Source organism: Chelonia mydas, chromosome 9 (assembly GCF_015237465.2).
Source record: "Chelonia mydas isolate rCheMyd1 chromosome 9, rCheMyd1.pri.v2, whole genome shotgun sequence".
Taxonomy (NCBI): domain Eukaryota; kingdom Metazoa; phylum Chordata; order Testudines; family Cheloniidae; genus Chelonia; species Chelonia mydas.
Window position 1 is genome coordinate 36,017,516 of NC_057855.1, and position 20,823 is coordinate 36,038,338.

Consider the following 20,823-nt stretch of genomic DNA (forward strand, 5'->3'; position numbering starts at 1 on the left):
TATGAGATCCATCTACTTTGGTGTACATCCAACAGAATTAGTTTTATGGCAGCACTTTGACAAACATGTTTCCAATTTTTATGGGGAGATTTTGATAGTACTAACTCTGTTGGGAGTCACAGATAGCACTATTACAGGTGGTCTTGCTAGTTCTGTTGTTCTGAATGTATATGAGTTAGATCTTAGATAGTTGTTGTCACCTATGGTGCGCTTTTTAGACATTGACCATACGACCAACAAAATTTGTTTCCTTCCTGATTCTTTAAAAATAATTAAAGGTGCAGTTTCTGCCTGTATGTTACATCAGTGCAAGTAAACAAAGCATTTTATGGTGTTTGAAACATTAGAACAGTGCATCAGTTTATGTCCGTGTTCTCTGTGACAGCGGTGACTTGAAGGTTAGTTTAATCCTTCCACAAAACACACAGCAAGACTTTACTACTTCATTCACTTTTGCTCATTATTAGTACATGGGTCAGTTTCTGGAGACTGTTATTCCTGATACTGGGAGGAACGAGGATGTGCCTTATGGTGTACTGCCTATAGAATGTGCTCATTTTGTTTCATAGGTGGTTTGGCATTACAAGCTCCATGTTTTTATTTCTGTTTATAGCAGTCCAAAGTGCTTTGTGCTCAACATTTTTTAAAAAAAATAACTTAAAATTCACAGTAATTGAAATACAGTAGACAATAATGCTAACAGGCTTCCAAATACTACCAGCTCACAAATACGCAAAGACTCCTGTTCACCAAGCAAACCTGGATGTTCTCTGTGCCAAGCCATTTTAGAAATCTGAATACTGTGAATGAATTTTTTGCCTTATGGGAGCACCTCGGTTGAGCAATGCACTCTGAAATTTTCACCACCTTGAAGCAGGCAACTTAAAATCCTTATGCTGATTACTGGGAGGTGAGGCTGTCCCACAAGTGATTTGAAAATGGATTACACAGACATGTTTTATTTAGAGAAATCAAAGAAGTCCACCTAGATCTTTTACAGTTTCTCAGGTATCAAAGAGAACCACAACAGAAAACTCCTCCCAGAGACTGAGGTATGTTGATTTCATGAGTAGGATTGCTACAACCTTCCCATTTTCTATCAGCAGCACTTGAAACTCTGGGCAGACATGGGATTCTTTGAGCTTAAAGGCTCTTGTTTATTGTGTAAGTGTGTATCCACAAGGTTTTGTGTTGTGTAAGTTAATGCCATATGGCTGCATCCTCATTTCTGTATTACTGTAGCTGAACAGGTGAAAGTAAATATCTTGTGCCAAAGAATCACAACAGCAGTTAATTTGAACTTTCACCTTCCCCAAGCAGCATAAATTTCCCATGGCTACTACACGAGATATTGGTGTAGTGTGAGATAAGTTTACTGTATCTTGCCTCAATAGGTCTTGGGGGCCCTTGCATTCCAAATAGCCTTTACTTATCTCAAGCACGTGTCATACACAGCCCTTGTAGAGCTCCCCCTGACTGAACACACCAGACTGCTGTGTTGAGCCCCAGCACATGGGACCTAAGCTTCTTAGGTCCAAGTAGGCTGGACCCTCTTTTCTCTTGACCCTTCTCGCATGTTTCCCAGGAACAGACTTTGTCTGTTATCCCTTCTTGGAAATGGGGCCCCGCAGCCCGACTTCCCTAGACCCCCAGGATCAATGCTGACTCCTCAGATTCCCAAGTAGCCTAAGCACGTCCTTTCTCAGAGTTCGATCTTATGGATACTCTGGGTTTATAGTTCACCTCTTCAGGGATACGAAGAGTGAAAAGCAAACAGACACAAGGCTTTGTAAGGATTTCTTAAATACTCTTCACTTAGGCCATGTCTACCCTAGCATGTACGTTGGCAAACTTTTATCACTGAGGGTGTGAAAAAAACAGACCCCCGAGCAACATAAGTTTTGCCAGCATAAGCGCTCATGTTCACAGTGCTATGTCAGGGAGAGACTCTCTCCCGCTGACATAACTACCGCCGTTTGTTGAACTGGTTTTATTATGTTGACAGAAGAGCTCTCTCCTGTCAGCATAACGCAAGCGTTCTTATAGCAGCACAACTGTACTGATACAGCTCTGTCGCTGTAAGCTTTTGAGTGTAGACATGGCCTTAGATAGCACAGAAATATACAGACCCAGACAAAACAATAAAACCTCTGTGCACCATTCCCCTCATTCTAGCTCATCCTTCCTTTGGGAGTGTGTCTTTGTTCAGCAATTCCTTCCTCTCTTTCCCCCCGGCCGCCGCATGCTCCTGTACAGGCTTGCACTGTGCTTCAAATCATGGAGTATCTCTTTCCTGTCACTTTGTGTCCTCCATTCTTGGCTGGTCCCACAGTTAAACAGGACCCTCTGCTATGGGAGCAGGCTCCTCTCTTCCTCTAGATCTGAGAGTCCCTTAAGTTTATAAGTCCTATCAACTCCCGGTTCACTTGCTGCAGTGTCTAGGATTTTTCCATTTTCTTAACCCAAGTCCCCTGCAGAGAAGCTGGGGAAAACTGGTGTTACCCTAGAATGCTCTCTTGTTCTCTTCAGGAGATCTGTTCAGGTACTGACAGTCTTTAATGATTGGGTTATTCAGAGAGAAAGATGGTGGTGCCAACCATTGTCTCCTTATTACAAGGAGCCCAAGGCAGTAAAAAGTAAGACAATCGTAAGACAAGGGATCAGAGAGTTGAAAAAATCAAATTGGAATTCATAAGTTATATATAGACAGGTTCCTCAAATTGTCACATCATGGTTTATAAGTTTCAGGGCAATGAAAATACAGTAACTTAAATTCTTTACATGGTGTCAAGTATCAGGGGGTAGCCGTGTTAGTCTTATCCACAAAAACAACAAAGAGTCCAGTGGCACCTTAAAGACTTACAGATTTTATTTGAGCATAAGCTTTCGTAAGTGAAAACCTCACTTCTTCAGAAGCATGGAGTGAAAGTTACAGATGCAGACATAAATATACTGACACATGAAAAGAAGGGAAGTGGTGCGGGCCGAGGGATGTGCTGGCCGCCCTTCCTGCAGACCCCATTGGCCTGGAGCGGCAAACCATGGCCAGTGGAAGCTGTGATCAGCCGAACCTGCGGACGTGGCAGGTAAACAAACCAGCCTGGCCCGCCAGGGGCTTTCCCTGAACAAGCGGCGGCCCTAGTTTGAGAACCACTGGCTTAGAGTACAGAGAATGGGAATGCATGTGTTTCTCTAGCACAGTGGTTCTTGGCCTGCGGGCCGCATGCCACCCAATTAGCACAAAGCTGGGCCGTGCGGCGAGGGTCCGGGGATGCCAGATGGCCGGCCCTGCAAGATTGGCAGGGGGGCTGCATCCCTGCCCTATGCAGCCAGATCCAGGGTCGAGGTTGCCACCTGGCCCCACAAAGCGGGGTCCGGGGGTCCCTGCCACTCAGCCCCCCGCCCAGGGCTCTGCTCCTGGCCCCACTCCCTGGAGGGGTCTCTGGGCAGGAGGCATTGGGCATAAGGGTCTGTAGGGGAGATCCAGGCGGGCCGCGCTGTGGTTCTCAACCTGCGGCCCAGGTAACACACAGTGGGTCGCATATGCAGCCCACAATGATAAATAGGTTGAGAACCACTGCTCTAGCAGAACAATTCTGTAATAAAAGATGGCGCTGGGAAAGGAATCACAAGTCTTTCTTCATATTACCATTGTGGTGCAAGAGGTTCTAGAGTTTCTATTAACCAAATAGCCCCAGCGTGTTCTTTTTTTGAAACAACTGTGGTGTAATGCATGCATATGATCCTTCCTAGATAAGAGTCACAAGCCAGCTCTTCCTCATTCAGAAGCCAAAAGCCTCATAGATATAAAACTGAGTTAGTAAGTATTGGGAAGGATGATGCAGCTGATGATCAACTTTGTACATGCAGCAGTACTTTCTTTCACTGAGAAGCTGAAGTAGGAGAAGTCAAAAGATTATAGGACTTTAGGCATTTTCCAGATTGATGAACCTGAAACCTTGGGTTTTGGAGGTCATGCAGCACAATTCTAGACTTGAAAGACACTGTCCCTCTATTAGTCCATGCTACACACATGCTGGTGATAAGAGGAGTCATATGAGACTTGGCGTTCCTAAAACTTATTCCAAATCAAATATCTGACCCATTATGTTTAGCACTGCATCTGTGAGAATCTGAACGAGCTCAGGCTCTTGTCTATGACTAAGATGTTTCAAAGATTCAGTGGGTAAGAAAGCACACTCTTCTTTCCAGATACGATGTTGCGGTTCCACTATATTCAGTAAACATATTTTCCATACCCTCATGCCCATGCTAATACCACAGTTCACAAGCAAGGTATGATCTGGAACAAACAAAAATATTTTGATTCAGTGCACCTTTTGGTTGATTGTATGCATTGGCTTAATGTTCAAGGGTATGTCTGCACTGTGATAATAGACCTCTGGCACAGCTGTGGCTGGCCCAGGTCAATTGACTTGTGCTCATGAGGCGCAAGCTATGGGGATATAAAATTGCAATGTAGACATTTGGGCTCCAGCCCGAACCTGAACATCCATGCTGTGATTTCAGAGCCCCTCAAGTCTGTCAGCTGACCTGGCTCTGAGATTTGGGGCTGTACTTTTTTTAATCTCAGTGTAGACGTACCCCATCTCTAGATGGATGATTGACTGCATTTCTCTGAACATCAGTGTCATGTTAAGGCTCATGAAATCAGAAGCATGTCAATAACATTGGATGGCCTTTGGTTCACTCTGGAGAAACCTCAATACAGTTCTTTATGTATATTTGTAAAATACTGTTTTAGACTGTTCTCTTGAGTCCAGTCTCTGTTAAACCCTGTTTCTGGATTGTGTGGCCCAGATGACTTTTTTTTTTTTTTTTTTCCCCTAAGAGGTCTTTTGATGTTAGTTCTAATGTATTTATTAGGTGCATGTTATTCTTCTAATATAAAAATAGCATTCTTAATACTTCTCAGGGATGCTATGTCGCTATTTAACTTGGGAGGCCTCTACTTTTTTTCCCAATGATATTTGTGACTTTTTTGCTTTAATCTGATCCATTCTATTGCTGTATATTAGTTTTTGTAGTCTGTAAGAACCTGGATCTGTTTATAATTATACTTTTTAAGATAAGAAAATTACTTACCTATAAGCATGTTCCTTGGAGGTATTAATCGTAAGCCGTCATTAACCCACCTCATTTCCCTGTGGAAGCTGGAGATACACTCAGTTATAAGTTTGGCACTATGGAATTTAGTTGAGACACTTTTTGACAATTGTACTTTGATTTCAAATAGATGTGTGCCACCTGCTGATGAGACCATTTAGACCATTTAGAACATCAGCTGTAGAGTTTTCCAAGCTTGTGTGAATACCTATGTTAATAACGACTTTCAGAGAACAAGTGTTAAAGCCACATAATTTTTTCAGGTTGAGCAAGAAACCAGTCCTTTACATAAAACAATGGGAAAATATATATGTAGAGGATTTCTGCTTTAAAACTCCAGAGAGGGAATGTCAGGAAAAACTCCCTATTGCTTAGTGTTGAATGTCAAACTGTTGCTTGTACTTTTCTGCCAGAGGGCAAGTACAAAAACTGTTACTTTGCCATTTGTATTGTTAGCAACACAGCATATACTTTTTTCTATCCAGTCAGTTGTATTGGAAACAGAATAAAAGCAGAAGGCAAAATATGACACATATTACCCTGTAATGCATCTGGCCATGTAAAGCTCTGAATTTCAGAATTACTGTTTATTATCATGAATACTGAACAGTTGCATAGTATTTTTTACATTGTCATATTCTGTATAGTCTTAAATTGCCATATGGGAACAATGTGAGCTTTTTGGCTCCTGTTCCAGCAAGGATGAATTTTAATTTGTGCAGCTCAGAAAGAATGGCAGCTACAATTTCTCCTTAGCCTGTGGAAAATAAAAAAATGAAAGCCTAATTATAACGTAGGGGAAGTGGCGAACACTGTCCTGTTTTAAAACGGTGGATGTCTTCTTCCAATGTTGCTGTAGGTCTCATTAGGTGGTGTTGATCTCACGGTGCGGGTTCTCACAACAGGCTACTGGCCTACTCAGTCAGCCACACCAAAGTGCAACATTCCTCCAGCCCCCAGACATGCTTTTGAAGTATTTAGAAGGTATGTATTAAATCAAGCTTTGTATTTTTAAAACAATGGGTACCATAAATATACTTTTGTGAGTATTAAAGGCATGTTAGAGAGCTGCTTTGTTCTTTTTTGGGAAAACTAGAAAACCAACTACTTGGTTTTTTGTTTCAGATGAGACCTTGACCTCAATTTAATTTTTTTTTAAGAGTAATAGTTATATGTTACACTTAGTACAGTCCATCCTGAAGAGTTCAAAATTATCTACGTATGTAAAGTGATTTTGGATCATCTGCGTAAAATGTGCCTTATAAATATGTAAATTTTCATTTTAATTGTCTCATAGGTTTTATTTAGCCAAACACAGTGGTCGACAGCTGACACTCCAGCATCACATGGGTTCGGCAGATCTCAACGCCACTTTCTATGGACCTGTTAAAAAGGTAAATGTCTATTTGAAAGTGTTATGATTTAATCTCAAAAACTTTGTAAATGTAAAGATAAATTTGTAATCAGTTTTGGATTTTTTTAGCTATAAATTAAACTGCCAGTATAGGACATAAGTACAAGTTTAAAAAAAGTACATCTTTTTTTTAATTCAACTCTTACCTTGGCAGCAGTTTGGAATATACTTACAAGCATACATTTTGTAAGTCTGAATCAAATTTGAAACTCTCCAACCTGTTGGTTTAATTAAATCATAGGATGATAATGGACTTTAAGGTCAGAAGGGATCATCATGATAATCTAGTCTGACCTCCTGCACATTGCAGGTCACGGAATCTCACCCACCAACTCCTGTAATAGATCCGTAACCTCTGGCTGAGTTAATGAAGTCCTCAAATTATGAATTAAAGAGTTCAAGTTACAGAAAATCCACCATTTATACTAGTTTAAACCTGCAAACGACCCATGCCCTGTAGTGCAGAGGAAGGCGAACCCCCCCCCCCCCCCCAATCTCTGCCAATCTGATCTATTTTAAAATTCCTTCCTGACCCCAAATATGGCCATCAATTAGACCCTGAGCATGTGGGCAAGACCCATGAGCCAGACACCTGGGAAAGAATTTGCTGTAGTAACTCAGAGCCCTCCCCATCTAATGTCCCATTACCAGCCATTGGAGATATTTGCTGCTAGCAGTCGCAGGTCAGCTACATGCTGTTGTGGGCAGTTTCATCATACCACCCTCTCCATAAACTTATCAAGCTCAGTCTTTAAGTCAGTTAGGTTTTTTGCTCCCACTACTCCCCTTGGAAGACTGTTCCAGAACTTTACTCCTCTGGTGGTTAGAAACCTTAGTCTAATTTCAAGCCTAAACTTGTTGATGGACAGTTTATATCCATTTATTCTTGTGTCCACATTGGTGCTTAACATAAATAACTTCTCACCCTCTTTGGTATTTATCCCTCTGATGTATTTATAGAGAGCAATCATATCTCCCCCGAGCCTTTGTTTGGTTAGGCTAAATAAGCCAAGCTCTTTGAGTCTCCTCTCATAAGGTAGGTTTTCCATTCCTCAGATCATCTTAATAGCCCTTCTCTGTACCTGTTCCTGTTTGAATTCATCTTTCCTAAACATGAGATACCAAAATTACACACACTATTCCAGATGAGTCTCACCAGTGCCTTGTATAATGGTACTAACAGTTCTCTGTCTCTACTGGAAATACCTAGCCTAATGCACCGTAAGACTTCATTAGCCTTTTTCACAACTGCATCACATTGGCGGCTCATAGTCATCCTATGATCAACCAATATATGCTCTGGTCTTTGTCCTCCTCTATCGCTTCCAACTGATACACCCCCATCTTATAGCAGAAATTCTTGTTAGTCCCTAAATGCATGACCTTGCAATTTGTGCTATTAAATTTCATCCCATTTCTATTACTCCAGTTTACAAGGTCATCCAGATCATCTTGTGTGATAGTTCGGTCCTCCTCTGTATTGGAAATACCTCCCAACTTTGTTTCATCTGCAATTTTATTAGCACGCACGCACTTTTTCTGCCAAGATCAGTAATAAAAATGTTAAATAAGATAGGTCCCAAGACTGATCCCTGAGGAATTCCTTTGTAACCTCCCTCCAGCCTGGCAGTTCACTTTCAGTATGACCTGTTGTAGTCTCTCCTTTAACCAGTTCCTTATGCACCTTTTAATTCTCATATTAATCCCCATCCTCTCCAATTTAATTATTTCCCATTTGGAACTGTATCAAATGCCTTACTGAAATCCAGGTAGATTAAATCTACTGCATTTCCTTTGTCTAAAAAATCAGTTATCTTCTCAAAGGAGAAGATCAGGTTGGTCTGACATGATCTACCTTTTGTAAAATCATGTTGTATTATATCCCAATTACTGTTCACCTCTGTCCTTAACCACTTTCTCTTTCAAAATTTGTTCCAAGACCTTGCATACAATTGAGATCAAACAAAGAGGCCTGTCATGTCCCGGATCACCTTTTTCCCATTCTTAAAAGTAGGAACTGTATTAGCAATTCTCCAGTCATAGGGTATGACCCCTGAATTTAAAGATTCATTAAAAATCCTTGCTACTGGACTTGCAATTTCGTATGCCGGTTCCTTTAATATTCTTGGATGGAGATTATCTGGGCCCCCCAAATTAGTCCCATTAAGCTGTTTGAGTGGGACTTGTACCTCAGATGTGGTAATTTCTACCTCCATATTCTCATTCCCATTCGCCACTCTGCCATTATTTCTAAGCTCTTCATTATCCTTATAAAAACTGAGCAAATACTTGTTTAGGTGTTGGGCTATGCCTAGATTATCTTTAATCTCCATCCCATCCTCAGTGCTTAGCAGTCCCACTTCTTTCCTTGTTTTCTTTTTTATTTATATGGCTATAGACCCTTTTCCTATTGTTTTTAATTCCCCTTGCAAGGTCCAACTCTGCTTGGCTTTTGGCAGTTCTCACTTTATCCGTACACTTTCTGACCTCCAAGAGGTAGCTTTCCTTACTAATCCATCCCATCTTCATTACTTGTTGGCTTTCTGCTTTCTCTTAATCACTGGTTTGAGATGCTTGGTCTGTGACCCTTCCCTGTGAATTCCCCCCCTTTCTTGGGATGCAGGCTTCAGATAAATTTGCAGAAACTGACTTAAAGTAAATCCAAGCCTTTTCCACATTCAGATCCTTGAGTTCTTCAGTCCAGTTCACTTCCCTAATTAATTGCCCCCCCCCCTTCTTTTTTTAAAGTTAGTTCTTTTGAAATAAAGGACCCTAGCTGCAGATCTGTTTTTGTTTATCCTTCCATTTAGTTTCAACTGAATTAGCTCATGATTAAGCAAGGTTTTCCCCCACAACCAGTTCTTCTATGAAGTCCTCACTTCTCACCAGTACCAAACCTAAAATGGCATCACCACTTGTTGGTTCAGCCTCTGTTTGGCGAAGAAATCTGTCCTCTATCACATCCAGGAAAATCTGGGCCCTACTATTATTGGTAGCACTTGTCTCCAGTCTATATCTGGGAAGTTAGTCTCCCATAATCACACAATTCCCTGTAGTATTTATTTCCTTAAAAACATTAGAGAGGTCTCTATCCATATCCATATTGGATCTTGGGGGTCTGTAGCATACCCCAAGCACTAGCCCAGCATTTCTCAAACTGGGGGTCCTGACCCAAAAGTGGATTGCAAGCCTATTGTAGGAGGGGTCGTGGTATTGCTGCCCTTACTTCTGTGCTGCCTTCAGAGCTGATATTGCCAGCCACCCATCTCTGAAGGCAGCGCTGCTGCCAGCAGCGGCACAGAAGTAAGGGTGGCATTGTAGTATGGTATTGCCACCCTTACTTCTGTGCTTGTGTCATCAGCACTGTCTTCAGAGCTGGGCGCCCAGCCAGAAGATGCTGCTTGCCAACTGCCCAGCTCTGAAAGCAGAGCAGAGAGTGGTGGCTGCTGGACGTGTCCCCACATCTGAAGGCAGCACTTCTGACAGCAGCAGTGCAGAAGTAAGTATGGTATGGGAGGGGTGTCGTCATTTTTTTTTTGGGGGGGGGGGGGGGGGGATCACAACCTGAAATATTTTCAGAGGGGGTCCCAGTTTAAAAAAAAAAAAAAAAAATTGAGAACCCCTGCACTAGCCCAAGGGAACCTCTAGTAGTTTCTTCCCCAAAGTGATTTTGGCTCAAACAGACTGTCTTATCCATTCCATCATTTCTAATTTCATTACAGTCTATTTCATCATTAATATACAGTGCTACTCCACCATCTTTGCCTTTATTTCTGTCTTTTCTGAACAGCACATAGCCTTCAATACCTGTACTCCAGTCATGACTGCTATTCCACCAGGTTTCTGTTATTTCTATAATATCTGATTTCACTTCCTGTACCAGTAGTTCTAGTTCCTCCGTTACGTTGCCCAAGCTCCTTGCATTGGTGTACAAACATCCTAATTGTTGCTGCTTGGCTTCACCCACATTTCTCGCCCAATTAGGTACAGTCATTCTACTCCCAGTATCGCCTACCTGACTGTTAGCTTCATTGGTATCGGCACTATATTTCCTCTTAATGTCCATTCTTCTACCCACTGCTTTCCTTTCTCCATTGCTGTATCCTTTCTTACTTGATTTTCCTCCCTCTCAATATTATTCAGGTGTGGAGATTACATAAGTATCACCCAGCCATCTCTCCCAAGTCAATCAGTTGTGCCAGCCTCTATCCCAGAAGTCTACTTCTCTCCCTATTCAGGTGGAGTCCATCCCTTGCTAACAGTACTCTGTCCATGAATGCCTCCCAGTGGTCAAACATAGAATCATAGGACTGGAAAGGATCTCGAATGGCAATCTAGTCCATTCCCCTGCGCTCATGGCAGGACTCAGGTTCAGCTCCAGGCCAATGGGTGCTGCAGAAAGCAGCATGGGCCGAGGGATGTGCTGGCCGCCCTTCGTGCAGCTCCCATTGGCCTGGAGTGGCGAACCACAGCCAGCGGGAGCCGCGATCAGCTGAACCTGCGGACGCGGCAGGTAAACAAACCGGCCCGGCCCACCAGGAGCTTTCCCTGAACAAGCGGTGGCCCTAGTTTGAGAACCACTGATCTAGACCATTCCTGACGGGTGTTTGTCTAACGTGCTCTTAAAAATCACCAATGATGGAGATTCCACAACCTCCCTCGGCAATTTATTTCAGTGCTTAACCACCTTGACAGTTAAGAAGTTTTTCTTAATGTCCAACCTAAACCTCCGTTGCTGCAGTTTAAGCCTATTGCTTCTTGTCCTATCCTCAGAGGTTAAGAAGAACAGTTCTGGTCCCTCCTCCTCGTAACAACCTTTTTTATGTACTTGAAAGCTGTTATCATGTCCCCTCTCAGTCTTCTCTTCTCCAGACCAAACAACCCAATTGTTTTCAATCTTCCCTTATAGGTCATGTTTTCTAGACCTTTAATTATTTTTGTTGTTCTTCTCTGGACTTTCTCCAATTTGTCGACATCTTTCCTGAAACGTGGTGCCCAGAACTGGCCTAATCAGCGTGGAGTAGAGCGGAAGAATTACTTCTCATGTCTTGCTTACAACACTGCTGCTAATACGTCCCAGAATGATGTTTTCTTTTTTTGCAGCAGTGTTACACTGTTGACTCATATTTAGCTTATGGTCCACTATGACCCCCACATCCCTTTCCGCAGTACTCCTTCCTAGGCAGTCATTTCCCATTTTGTATGTGTGCAACTGATTGTTCCTTCCTAAATGGCGTACTTTGCATTTGTCCGTATTGAATTTCATCCTGTTTACTTCAGATCATTTCTCCAGTTTGTCCAGATCATTTTGAATTTTAATCCTATACTCTAAAGCACTTGCAGCCCCTCACAGCTTGGTATCATCTGCAGACTTTATAAGTGTACTCTCTTATACCCTTATCTAAATCATTGATGAAGGTATTGAACAGAACCAGATCCAGAACTGATCCCTGCGGGACCCCACTCGTTATGCCCTTCCAGCATGACTGTGAACCACTGATAACTACTCTCTGGGAATGGTTTTTCAACCAGCTTTGCACCCACCTTATAGTAGCTTCATCTAGGTTGCATTTCCCTAGTTTGTTTATGAGAAGGTCATGTGAGACAGTATCAAAAGCTTTACTAAAGTCTAGATATACCATGTCTACTGCTTTCCCCCTATCCACAAGGCTTGTTACCCTGTCAAAGAAAGCTATCAGGTTGGTTTGATAGGATTTGTTGTTGACAAATCCATGCTGACTGTTACTTATCTTATTATCTTCTAGATGTTCGCAAATTGACTGCTTAATTATTTGCTCCATTATCTTTCATGCCATTATCTTCCATTATCTAACATGCCAAAGCCCACCCTATAGCACTACTTCCTAAGCCATCTGTTGATAGTCATAATCTTATCTCGCCTTCATTCTCCTCCTCTAGGGACAGGTAGAATCCCTGAGCCTCCATTTCCTTAAGCATCTTCCCCAGCCTGCCATAGTCTCCCTTGATATATTCCAGCGAGAATCTAGCTGTATCATTTGTTCCCACATGAAGAACAATCACTCGATTCTTTCCTGCTCCCATTAGGATCCATTTCAGCCTCAGATCCATATTTTGTATCTTAGCTCCTGGCAGGCAGCACACCTTTCTATTCTCTGGATCAGCTCTGGTGACATGCCTATTTGTTCTTCTTAGTAGGGAGTCCTCAATCAGATAGATCTGCCTTTTCCTGGGGATGGTGTGATTCTCCGGCCTTTCTCCTGTTCATTCTGGCTGCAAGTCCTCTTGTCTTTTATTCTCCCTTACAATCTTCTCTGAGTCAACCAGTATCCTCCTGCAACTCTGAACTCTGGGTATCTCCATCGATTCTTCCCCTCTTCTTATAGGACTAGCTGTTCTTCCTTGCCCTCCCACCTTATTTTGTGCTGTGACTCAGACCAAAGTGAAATTTCTCTGCAGTTGTTACATTGGAATTCTGCTCAAATAAATTGGTTAGTCTCTAAGGTGCCACAAGTACTTCTTTTCTTTTTGCGAATACAGACTAACACGGCTGTTACTCTGAAACCTGACATTGGAATTAAGGTTTTAAAAAAATTTTCAAGGCAAACCTAATGTGGTGTCATAATGCCACTATTGTCGATTACACTTTTCAAAGTTATAGAAAGCTTAAAGTTTAAATTATACAAACAAAACAAGTAAATTTCATTTGTGAGAAATGGGGAGTAGTAAGCACTGGAAAGATCAGCACTGGAAAGCTAAGCAAAGGTTAGAAGGAAGGAAGAGATTGTATGGTGCATGAGGACAGAGAAGGTAATCGAAGCGTAACTGCAACATAAACATAAAAGTAAGATTAGGACACACCCATAATATGGATTACTAAAAAGTTTTGGAACTGGTCTGATTGGAGCAAAGGGACAAAGATTTTTTGCTGCAGCTATTTTGATAAATTGGGAAGCAGGAAGGGAAGCAGGAAGACCTGAAGAGTATATTACAGTAGTTAGGCAAAATTGGAACCAAGCATATATTACTCTGGAACTTGTGGATTTAAAATCTCAAACTTAATATTGCTTAAGCTTAGTTCTCCATTGGCTACATAAAAAGTTTAATCAGGAGATGGAAAAAATGTTTCTAAAATGATTTCATGACTTCTTTTAAATTCAAACAGGAAGATGGCTCAGAGGTTGGTGTAGGAGGTGCCCAAGTAACTGGCTCAAATACAAGGAAGCACATATTGCAAGTCTCCACTTTCCAGATGACGATACTAATGCTCTTTAACAACAGAGAAAAATACACGTTTGAGGTACGATTTGTGGCTTTCTAAGCTGACTTTAAAAAAACTGTTAAAATGTATTCTGCAGATAGATGCAGAGCATATGTAGATCTATGGTATTATATATCCGCCTGTACTCTTTCAGAAGTTGTGTAGGAAATCTTGACCTATGTACTCAGACCTTTTTGATGCCAAGGGGATATACCTCATTCGTCCTTAACCACCACCAGCTCCCCCCCTTTTTTTTACTTGATAGTGAGAGTTCAGAGTCCATAATAATTTACTTTTATGGTTAGAGAGATTGTTTTTAGCTCCATAATCTTGTCTGATGTATTGTTAATCCCTTAACATACGGAATGTGCATTTTTTAGAGAAGTTTCCCCATTGGGATTGTATGCTGTGAAACCCATATTAAAGATGCGGGCTGTGTAGCTGCAAGCCCCTCTTCCTTGGAACACTTTTACAAAGGGGCCAGGGCCCTTAACCGTTTGTTTCCTTTAAAGGTGTTGAAAATTGGCTGATAGCCTTAGTCATTCTCTGTTCCAGAAACTCAGGATTTAGAAGTATATACCTTTAGACCCCAGCTGTGTTTAGGGAAATGATGTTCTTCACAGCAGTATAAAATACTATTTTAAGACTGCTTCAAGTTAAAAGGTTTTAATTCAGTATAGCCAGCCAGTGAAGATGGGGCCCAGATTGTTTTTGGTCCTTTTATTTAAATATTCTTTCATGAATATGAGGATCCACTTGTACCGAAAGCATTAAAAAGACTGATTTCATTTTGTTTGGTCTTTTTTTTTCTTGAAGAAATCTTTATTCTTGATGCAAGGTTTGATAACTCAGAATATGAAACATGTAATAGGAAGAATCTGCCTTTATTTGATTGCTGAATAGTAGTTAATATATTCAGTACCAGTAAAATAGTGATGCTTTGCTCTGTTGACCTCATGATGTCCTATGATAGCATGACTTTGCAGGTAGTGCATGCATTCACAAAAGCATAAGATTGCCAGAACATAGAAGCATCACTGATGTGTAAGTGCTTGTGCAAAACATAGAGGTTGATAGACTGATTTTATTTTTCAGTTGCCTTTGAAACTGCACTTCGCTGTTCTTTTTCTGTTTCACACAAGTATGCTCCTGAGGGCATTCCATGCCAAAAAATTAGAAATTCTGCAAGTTTTATTTTTCAATAAATAAATGCAGAGACTCCAGAATTGCGGTGGGGAGCACAAGCCACTGGCTGCGTAAAGGTGGGAGATCACTGCAGCCCTCCAGTTTCTACCCCTGGGATACGGGCACTCCGTGGTGAGGCTGCACCCGACCTTGACACAGCACAAGGCCTGGGGCCCTGTCCCTCTGTGCCAGGTGCACCAGGTGTGGGGCAGGCAGGCTCAACCAGGAAGGATCCAAGTGTGGAGGGGCTCAGTGTGGGGGAACCAGGTGTGGGGTGAGAGGATTCTGTATGGGACAATCTGGGTGCAAGCAACTCAGTGGGGGGGATCTGGATGCACAGAGGCTTATTGGTCCTACTTTGAGCAGGGGCTTGGACTAGATGACCTCCTGAGGTCCCTTCCAACCCTGATATTCTATGATTCTATGATTCATGCTGGGTGGGGGTTCCAGGTGCAGGGGCAATGGGACTCTCCAGGGGCTTCCAGGTGCAAGTGGTTGGGGCTCAGCAATGGGGTCTGGCTGTGGGGGTCTCAGCAGCAGGTCTGGGTGCTGGGGGAGTGAGGCTTGGTGGGGTGGGGGTCTGGGTGCAGCTAGTGGGGGGTCAGTGGCATGGGGGTCTGGATGTGGGGGGTCAGGCATTGGTGGGGGTTTGAATGCATGGAGCTCTGGGGGGTAGTCTAGGTATAGGGGTGGGAGTCCAGAGGCAGGGGGTCTGGGTGCAGGGGGACTCCAGATGCAGGGGTTGAGGTTCAGTGGGGTGGGGTTTGGGTATGGAGGGCTCGGGGAGTTCTGGATGTACCGCGTGGGGCTTGGCACAGGTGTCTGGGTATGGGAGGTCCAGATGAACAGGGATTGGGTGGATGGGGGAGCAGCTCCCCGTACAGTGAGCCTTCCCCCCCCGAGCTGAGGAGCGATGGAGGCAGGAAGCAGGGGAGAATACTGAGCTTGCTGCGTCTGCGGGAGGTTTCTGGGGGTGGGTCTGACACAGCCCCAGCAACTCCTCTCCTGCCTGGAGCCCAGCGTGGACTAGCAGCTGATTCCAGCTCATGGTAGGAGCCACTTGCTGGGGTGTCCCCAGCCCAGCAGTGATTTACCTTTCTGCCAGCTGCTCCGGGTACCTGAAACGATGTACCTGCGCTGCTAGGGAGTGGAGCGTGACAGCTCTTGAAGCTTCCCTTGGCTTCCCTGTCAGAAAGTGATTTTTATGCAGGGGACACAAATTCTGCGCACATGCAGTGGCACAGAATTCCCTCAGGAGTAACAAGTACTGATGGGAGGTTGGACAGGTAGAGATCACCACAGCAGCCAAAATGGACAGTGAGTTCTAGTTTTCAGATTGTCTTCTATAGACCTGTTGACTTAACAGTGCTGTCCCCACAAACAGTGGGAACCTATTGAGGCACTGGGGTGGATGGGCTTGGCCCTGCCCATTGCTAAAGGCTGCGAGCATGAGGGGAGGAGCCACCAAACCCAGGCATCAACTAAATCCAGGGGACAACAAATTAAAAATTAGGACCAGGAGTGCAGGTCACAGGGATCCAGGGGGAGACACCGAGCAGAGAATCCCAGACAGCGCCCCTTGCCCCTCAAGGCATCCAGGGAGGCAGTAGACATCACCCAGAGGAACTCTGCCCAGAGACATGACTTAAAGAGCGATTAGAAGTAGGCCCCACAGTCACAGAGCACCCTGCCGTCCAGCTTCCTTTTCTGATGTGATGGATGGCCATTTTGGCCAGTGTCAGGAAAAGGTGGACGAGGAGGTCTCGTCACTTTTGTGGGGTCACGGTCTATTGTTAGCCAGAGCCCAAGAGGGAGAGAGGCCACTTAAGTCTCCCACTTAGATTGACTTGAAGTGATTTCTTCTATCCTTTGATGGGGGTCAGGAGACTTTTGCCCCATTCCAAAATAGCCATGACATTGCTTGGTATGTGTGAAAATCTCATTGTGGAAGGCCAGGGCTTCTCCCCAGCTTCCAATCATACGCTGCCACACTGTCTCCTTTAAGAAGGCTTATTGTCCAAACATAAGTGAATAAAGGAAACACAAATAGTCCCTTAGCTCACCCTTGTCCTAGGGTTTCATGGTCTCCCCTCCTACAGTCTCTGGTGATCCTGCTTCTTGCAGCTTCCCAGTTCCAGACAGCTCTGCTCCCTTTCTGGAACACCAGCACCAGAGATAACTTCCTGGGTACCTGGCCCTTTGCTCCAGGGACTCTCCACGGGAATTAGCTCCACTTCTCTGTGGCTTCACTTCTCAGACCCAGCCTGTCCCAGTGACTTATCCCCTTCCTGCCCTCTGATAGGTCTGTATAGACCCAGGTGTAATCCTGGTTCCTTTAATTGGCTCATTTGGGCCCACCTGCTCTGATATATGCAAGCTGGTTCTGGTCTACTCACAGGGACCAGCTACCCTGTGACACTCTATAGACCTTTGAGTGACCCAGCTCCCATTTGCAGCATTCTGCTTTCAGCACTTTATAAAGTCAGTACTGTAAAGGACACGATAGTACAGCATAACGCAGAAGAAGTTCAAGTACCCTCTGTGCTGACGATAAGCAGAAGCACCAATAAAAAATTATGCCTTAGCAAAAGAGGAAGGAGTTTTGTCTAATCAGGCTTCTGTTCCCAGCTCTGCCACTGATGCACCAACTTTTAAATTTCCCTAAGCTCTTAGCCCCATTTTGGATAAGTGGTAACTAAGGCAAATACTTTCTCTTTTGGAGCAGTGCTGACACTTAATACTTGATGAGGTACTATAGAAGCACAGAGTATTACTAAGACTTTGAGGAAAGAGTTTTGCTTTTTAATTGTTGGAGGTTCATATGTTAGGGCTTTATGTAACTAGTTGGATATTTTTGTGGAGAAAAAATGGGCTTGTTTTAATGGTGCTTCCACATGAGAGGGAGGTTTTTCTGAATAGCTTAAGCTTTTGCATTCTCTTAATAACTTATCCCATTCCTTCCAAGTGGGCTACTCCTTATATTCAAAACTTATGTTGTTGCTCATTTCAGTGTCTGGTGAAGAATACTTAAATATTTTGAAGTATATAGCATCAAAAGCTTGATTTGTTCACAAATTGAATATAAACTGAAGATTTGTCCCATCCCTAACCATGTCCAATGTGAAATTCAAAATTTGATGTATGAAATTGTTACATCATTCAGCAAAACTAGTTCATTAAAAGTTTAGGCTGACTTCTTAATTCATGCTGTTCCTTTTTTCCCCTTTTTCCATGTTGGGAGAGCGTTTAAAGGTTGGTGAAGCCTAAGAATTTAAAATTCTTTGGCTCTGTTGATTTTTTCAACCATGTTAATGTTGAAACAATTATTTAATTCCTTGCTCTAAGAAAAAAACTTAAGATGTCTGGAATTTAACACTTTGTTTGTTAGTTATTGCAGCCTATTGTGTAGTTTTCCAGACATAGCTCCTTTAGATCTGTTTGATATGTTCAGCTGCATAATAGGTTGTAATTATAGCTTTCCTCCCCAAAATGAAATCTGTAGCATACCAGATAACTGAAAGTAGGGGGAAAACCACTTTAAAATATCTATTTTTAATCTTAAAAAGATATTAAGTGTCTTTATAAAAAGATGTGCATTTCTAAAAATAACATGCTGATGACTTAAACTTTGTTAGGATGCAGTAACTCCTGTTGTTCATGTTAATAGAAAAAATTTAATTCTTCTACCCTTCTTCTAGAAACCTTTCTGTGCTACAAATTGCTTAGTACTCTCCACCCCCACCGAAGTCAACTAGTGGATGGTGCTCGTCGTATCACAGCATCAAACCGTTTCTATGATGCTTATTTAAAGCCAATTTGTGAATTTCTGAAAGACCAGATTTAGTGCAAGTGTCAGTTTAAGGATGAACTGTAATGTTAACAATTAAAATACGCAGTGTGTAGTGAATGCCCCACACTGCCTGGTTAATAAGGGTGTACAGCATAAAAACTGGTTCTTAATTTTTATTTTAGTTCTGTATTTCACTTTCAATGGCAGTAGTCAGAATACTTTATTAAGATGAAAAGTACAGCAATGATTATTGATGGATTGATTTTAATCCTTTCGCATTCGAAATCAGGGTGTTGGACTGAAATCTCATTGGCAGCGGTAGGTTGTGCTGGAACTGCTGGTCTTGAGGCATTAAATGTAAATAAATAATTAAAAAGCTTACTTACTCATCGTTGTAAGCAGTTAATTTATATGGTCAAGATCCACTTCCTTCTGGTTTACTGAAGTGATCCTGATTATGCCATTGTAATAAGATTCATTTTTCAAGACAAAAATGACTGTAATTTAGTCTTTAAAAATGCACTTTAGCTGAAACTTGATAAACAAATATAGGATAGAACCGAATTGGTGGTTTTATTTAAATGAAACTGGAAATGAGCAAATATCAGTTCTTCATGTCACCCTAGAGGTGGGCTTTTTGGGTATTGGCAGGTGTAATGTGAAGGTGTTCCGCTAACACAGTCTGAAAGCACATTGCAGTAGTTCAAAACTTCAGCATCCATGAGAAAGTGGAAAATGAGGATTGATGCCTCAGCTTCTAAATGGCTCTCAGTAGACCTCTCAGAAACACTGACTTCCTAACATTTTTATGAGGAAGACAGCAAAACATGCCATAGTTTATATTTCTCCCAACAAAAAGTGACTCTGAGAGGCACTAAAACTACAGAAGCACTTGGTGGAAGTTTCAGAGGGACTTGATAGATAAGCTGATAACTCTGCTTTAGAAGACTGTGTGCAAAGCACTGCTGGGGTATATTTCTATAGGAATTTTGTGCTTTGTATGGTTCTAACAGTGTTTTAGTAGACATCTTCCAAATGTCATCTCTTGTACTTTGAGCTGAGGTGAACCAGACACTCAGTTTTGTTCTCTGCTGAGTGTAAGGTGGAAACAAAACTAATCTTAAGCAGCTCTATACTTTATTAGGAGTGTACTGTGCAGAAGGGTGAGAAAACACATTTTTGTGAAAAAGCTGGTGCCAGGATGAGACTCCTATTTGATATTTCTTGTAAGGCTGTCGCCTTTTCATGTTAACGAGCTGCCTTACCTGGCTTGATAAGGTACTTTTGATAGCTTTCTGTCAGAAATGTCCTTGATCGCGATGTATACTTTTTTCATTGAACTGATGATGAAAGTAATATTGGAACTCAGGTTTCATTCCATAAAGCAACATTGGAGAGAATGGAAATAAACCCTTTTGGCTTTTTCAGGAGATAAATTGATTGATAACAGTTAATTATTAATTTTGTTCCTTTCATCACACTGGCAGCTGTTCACTTTAAATTATAATTGAAGAAATCTACTTTCTCTAAATCAACCCATGTTCATCATAAGCCTTTTTGCATAGTGCTTCTTAGACTATCACTAAATGAATTCTAACTTTTCAAGCATCTAAAGGATCTAAATTTGAGAAATTAGTTTTGAGAGACCAGGATTATCTTTTTGAGCAGTCGTGGTTCCTGCCCCGCCCCCAATAAATAAATAAATAAATCTACTTAACATGTTCTGACATTATTTATAAGCTATTGATGATGTTGTGATTTTCCTTCAGGAAATTCAACAAGAAACTGATATCCCTGAAAGAGAGCTTGTTAGAGCCCTACAGTCCCTTGCATGTGGCAAACCAACACAACGAGTTCTCACAAAAGAGCCTAAATCAAAAGAAATAGAAAATGGTCATATATTTACAGTGAATGACCAGTTCACGTCCAAATTGCACAGAGTCAAGATTCAAACAGGTAAGTCTGTTTTTATATTCAGCTCTTATACTCCAAAAATAACTTAAGTTGTAAAATGTTGGCACCTGCCTTGAAGGTAAATGCATCACACTAGCAAAAGGAAAATATTAA

General features: G+C 42.2%; 1 protein-coding gene across 1 annotated transcript in view; it reads left to right on the plus strand.

Moving 5' to 3' along the window:
• CUL3 (cullin 3) overlaps nucleotides 1-20,823 on the plus strand; it is a 100,890-nt gene that overhangs the window by 67,075 nt on the left and 12,992 nt on the right. Inside the window, exons 11-14 of the mRNA XM_037909781.2 lie at nucleotides 5,987-6,111; nucleotides 6,425-6,521; nucleotides 13,686-13,820; nucleotides 20,526-20,712. Of these exons, the coding sequence (XP_037765709.1) occupies nucleotides 5,987-6,111; nucleotides 6,425-6,521; nucleotides 13,686-13,820; nucleotides 20,526-20,712 (544 nt within the window). The remainder of the gene's footprint in view (nucleotides 1-5,986; nucleotides 6,112-6,424; nucleotides 6,522-13,685; nucleotides 13,821-20,525; nucleotides 20,713-20,823) is intronic.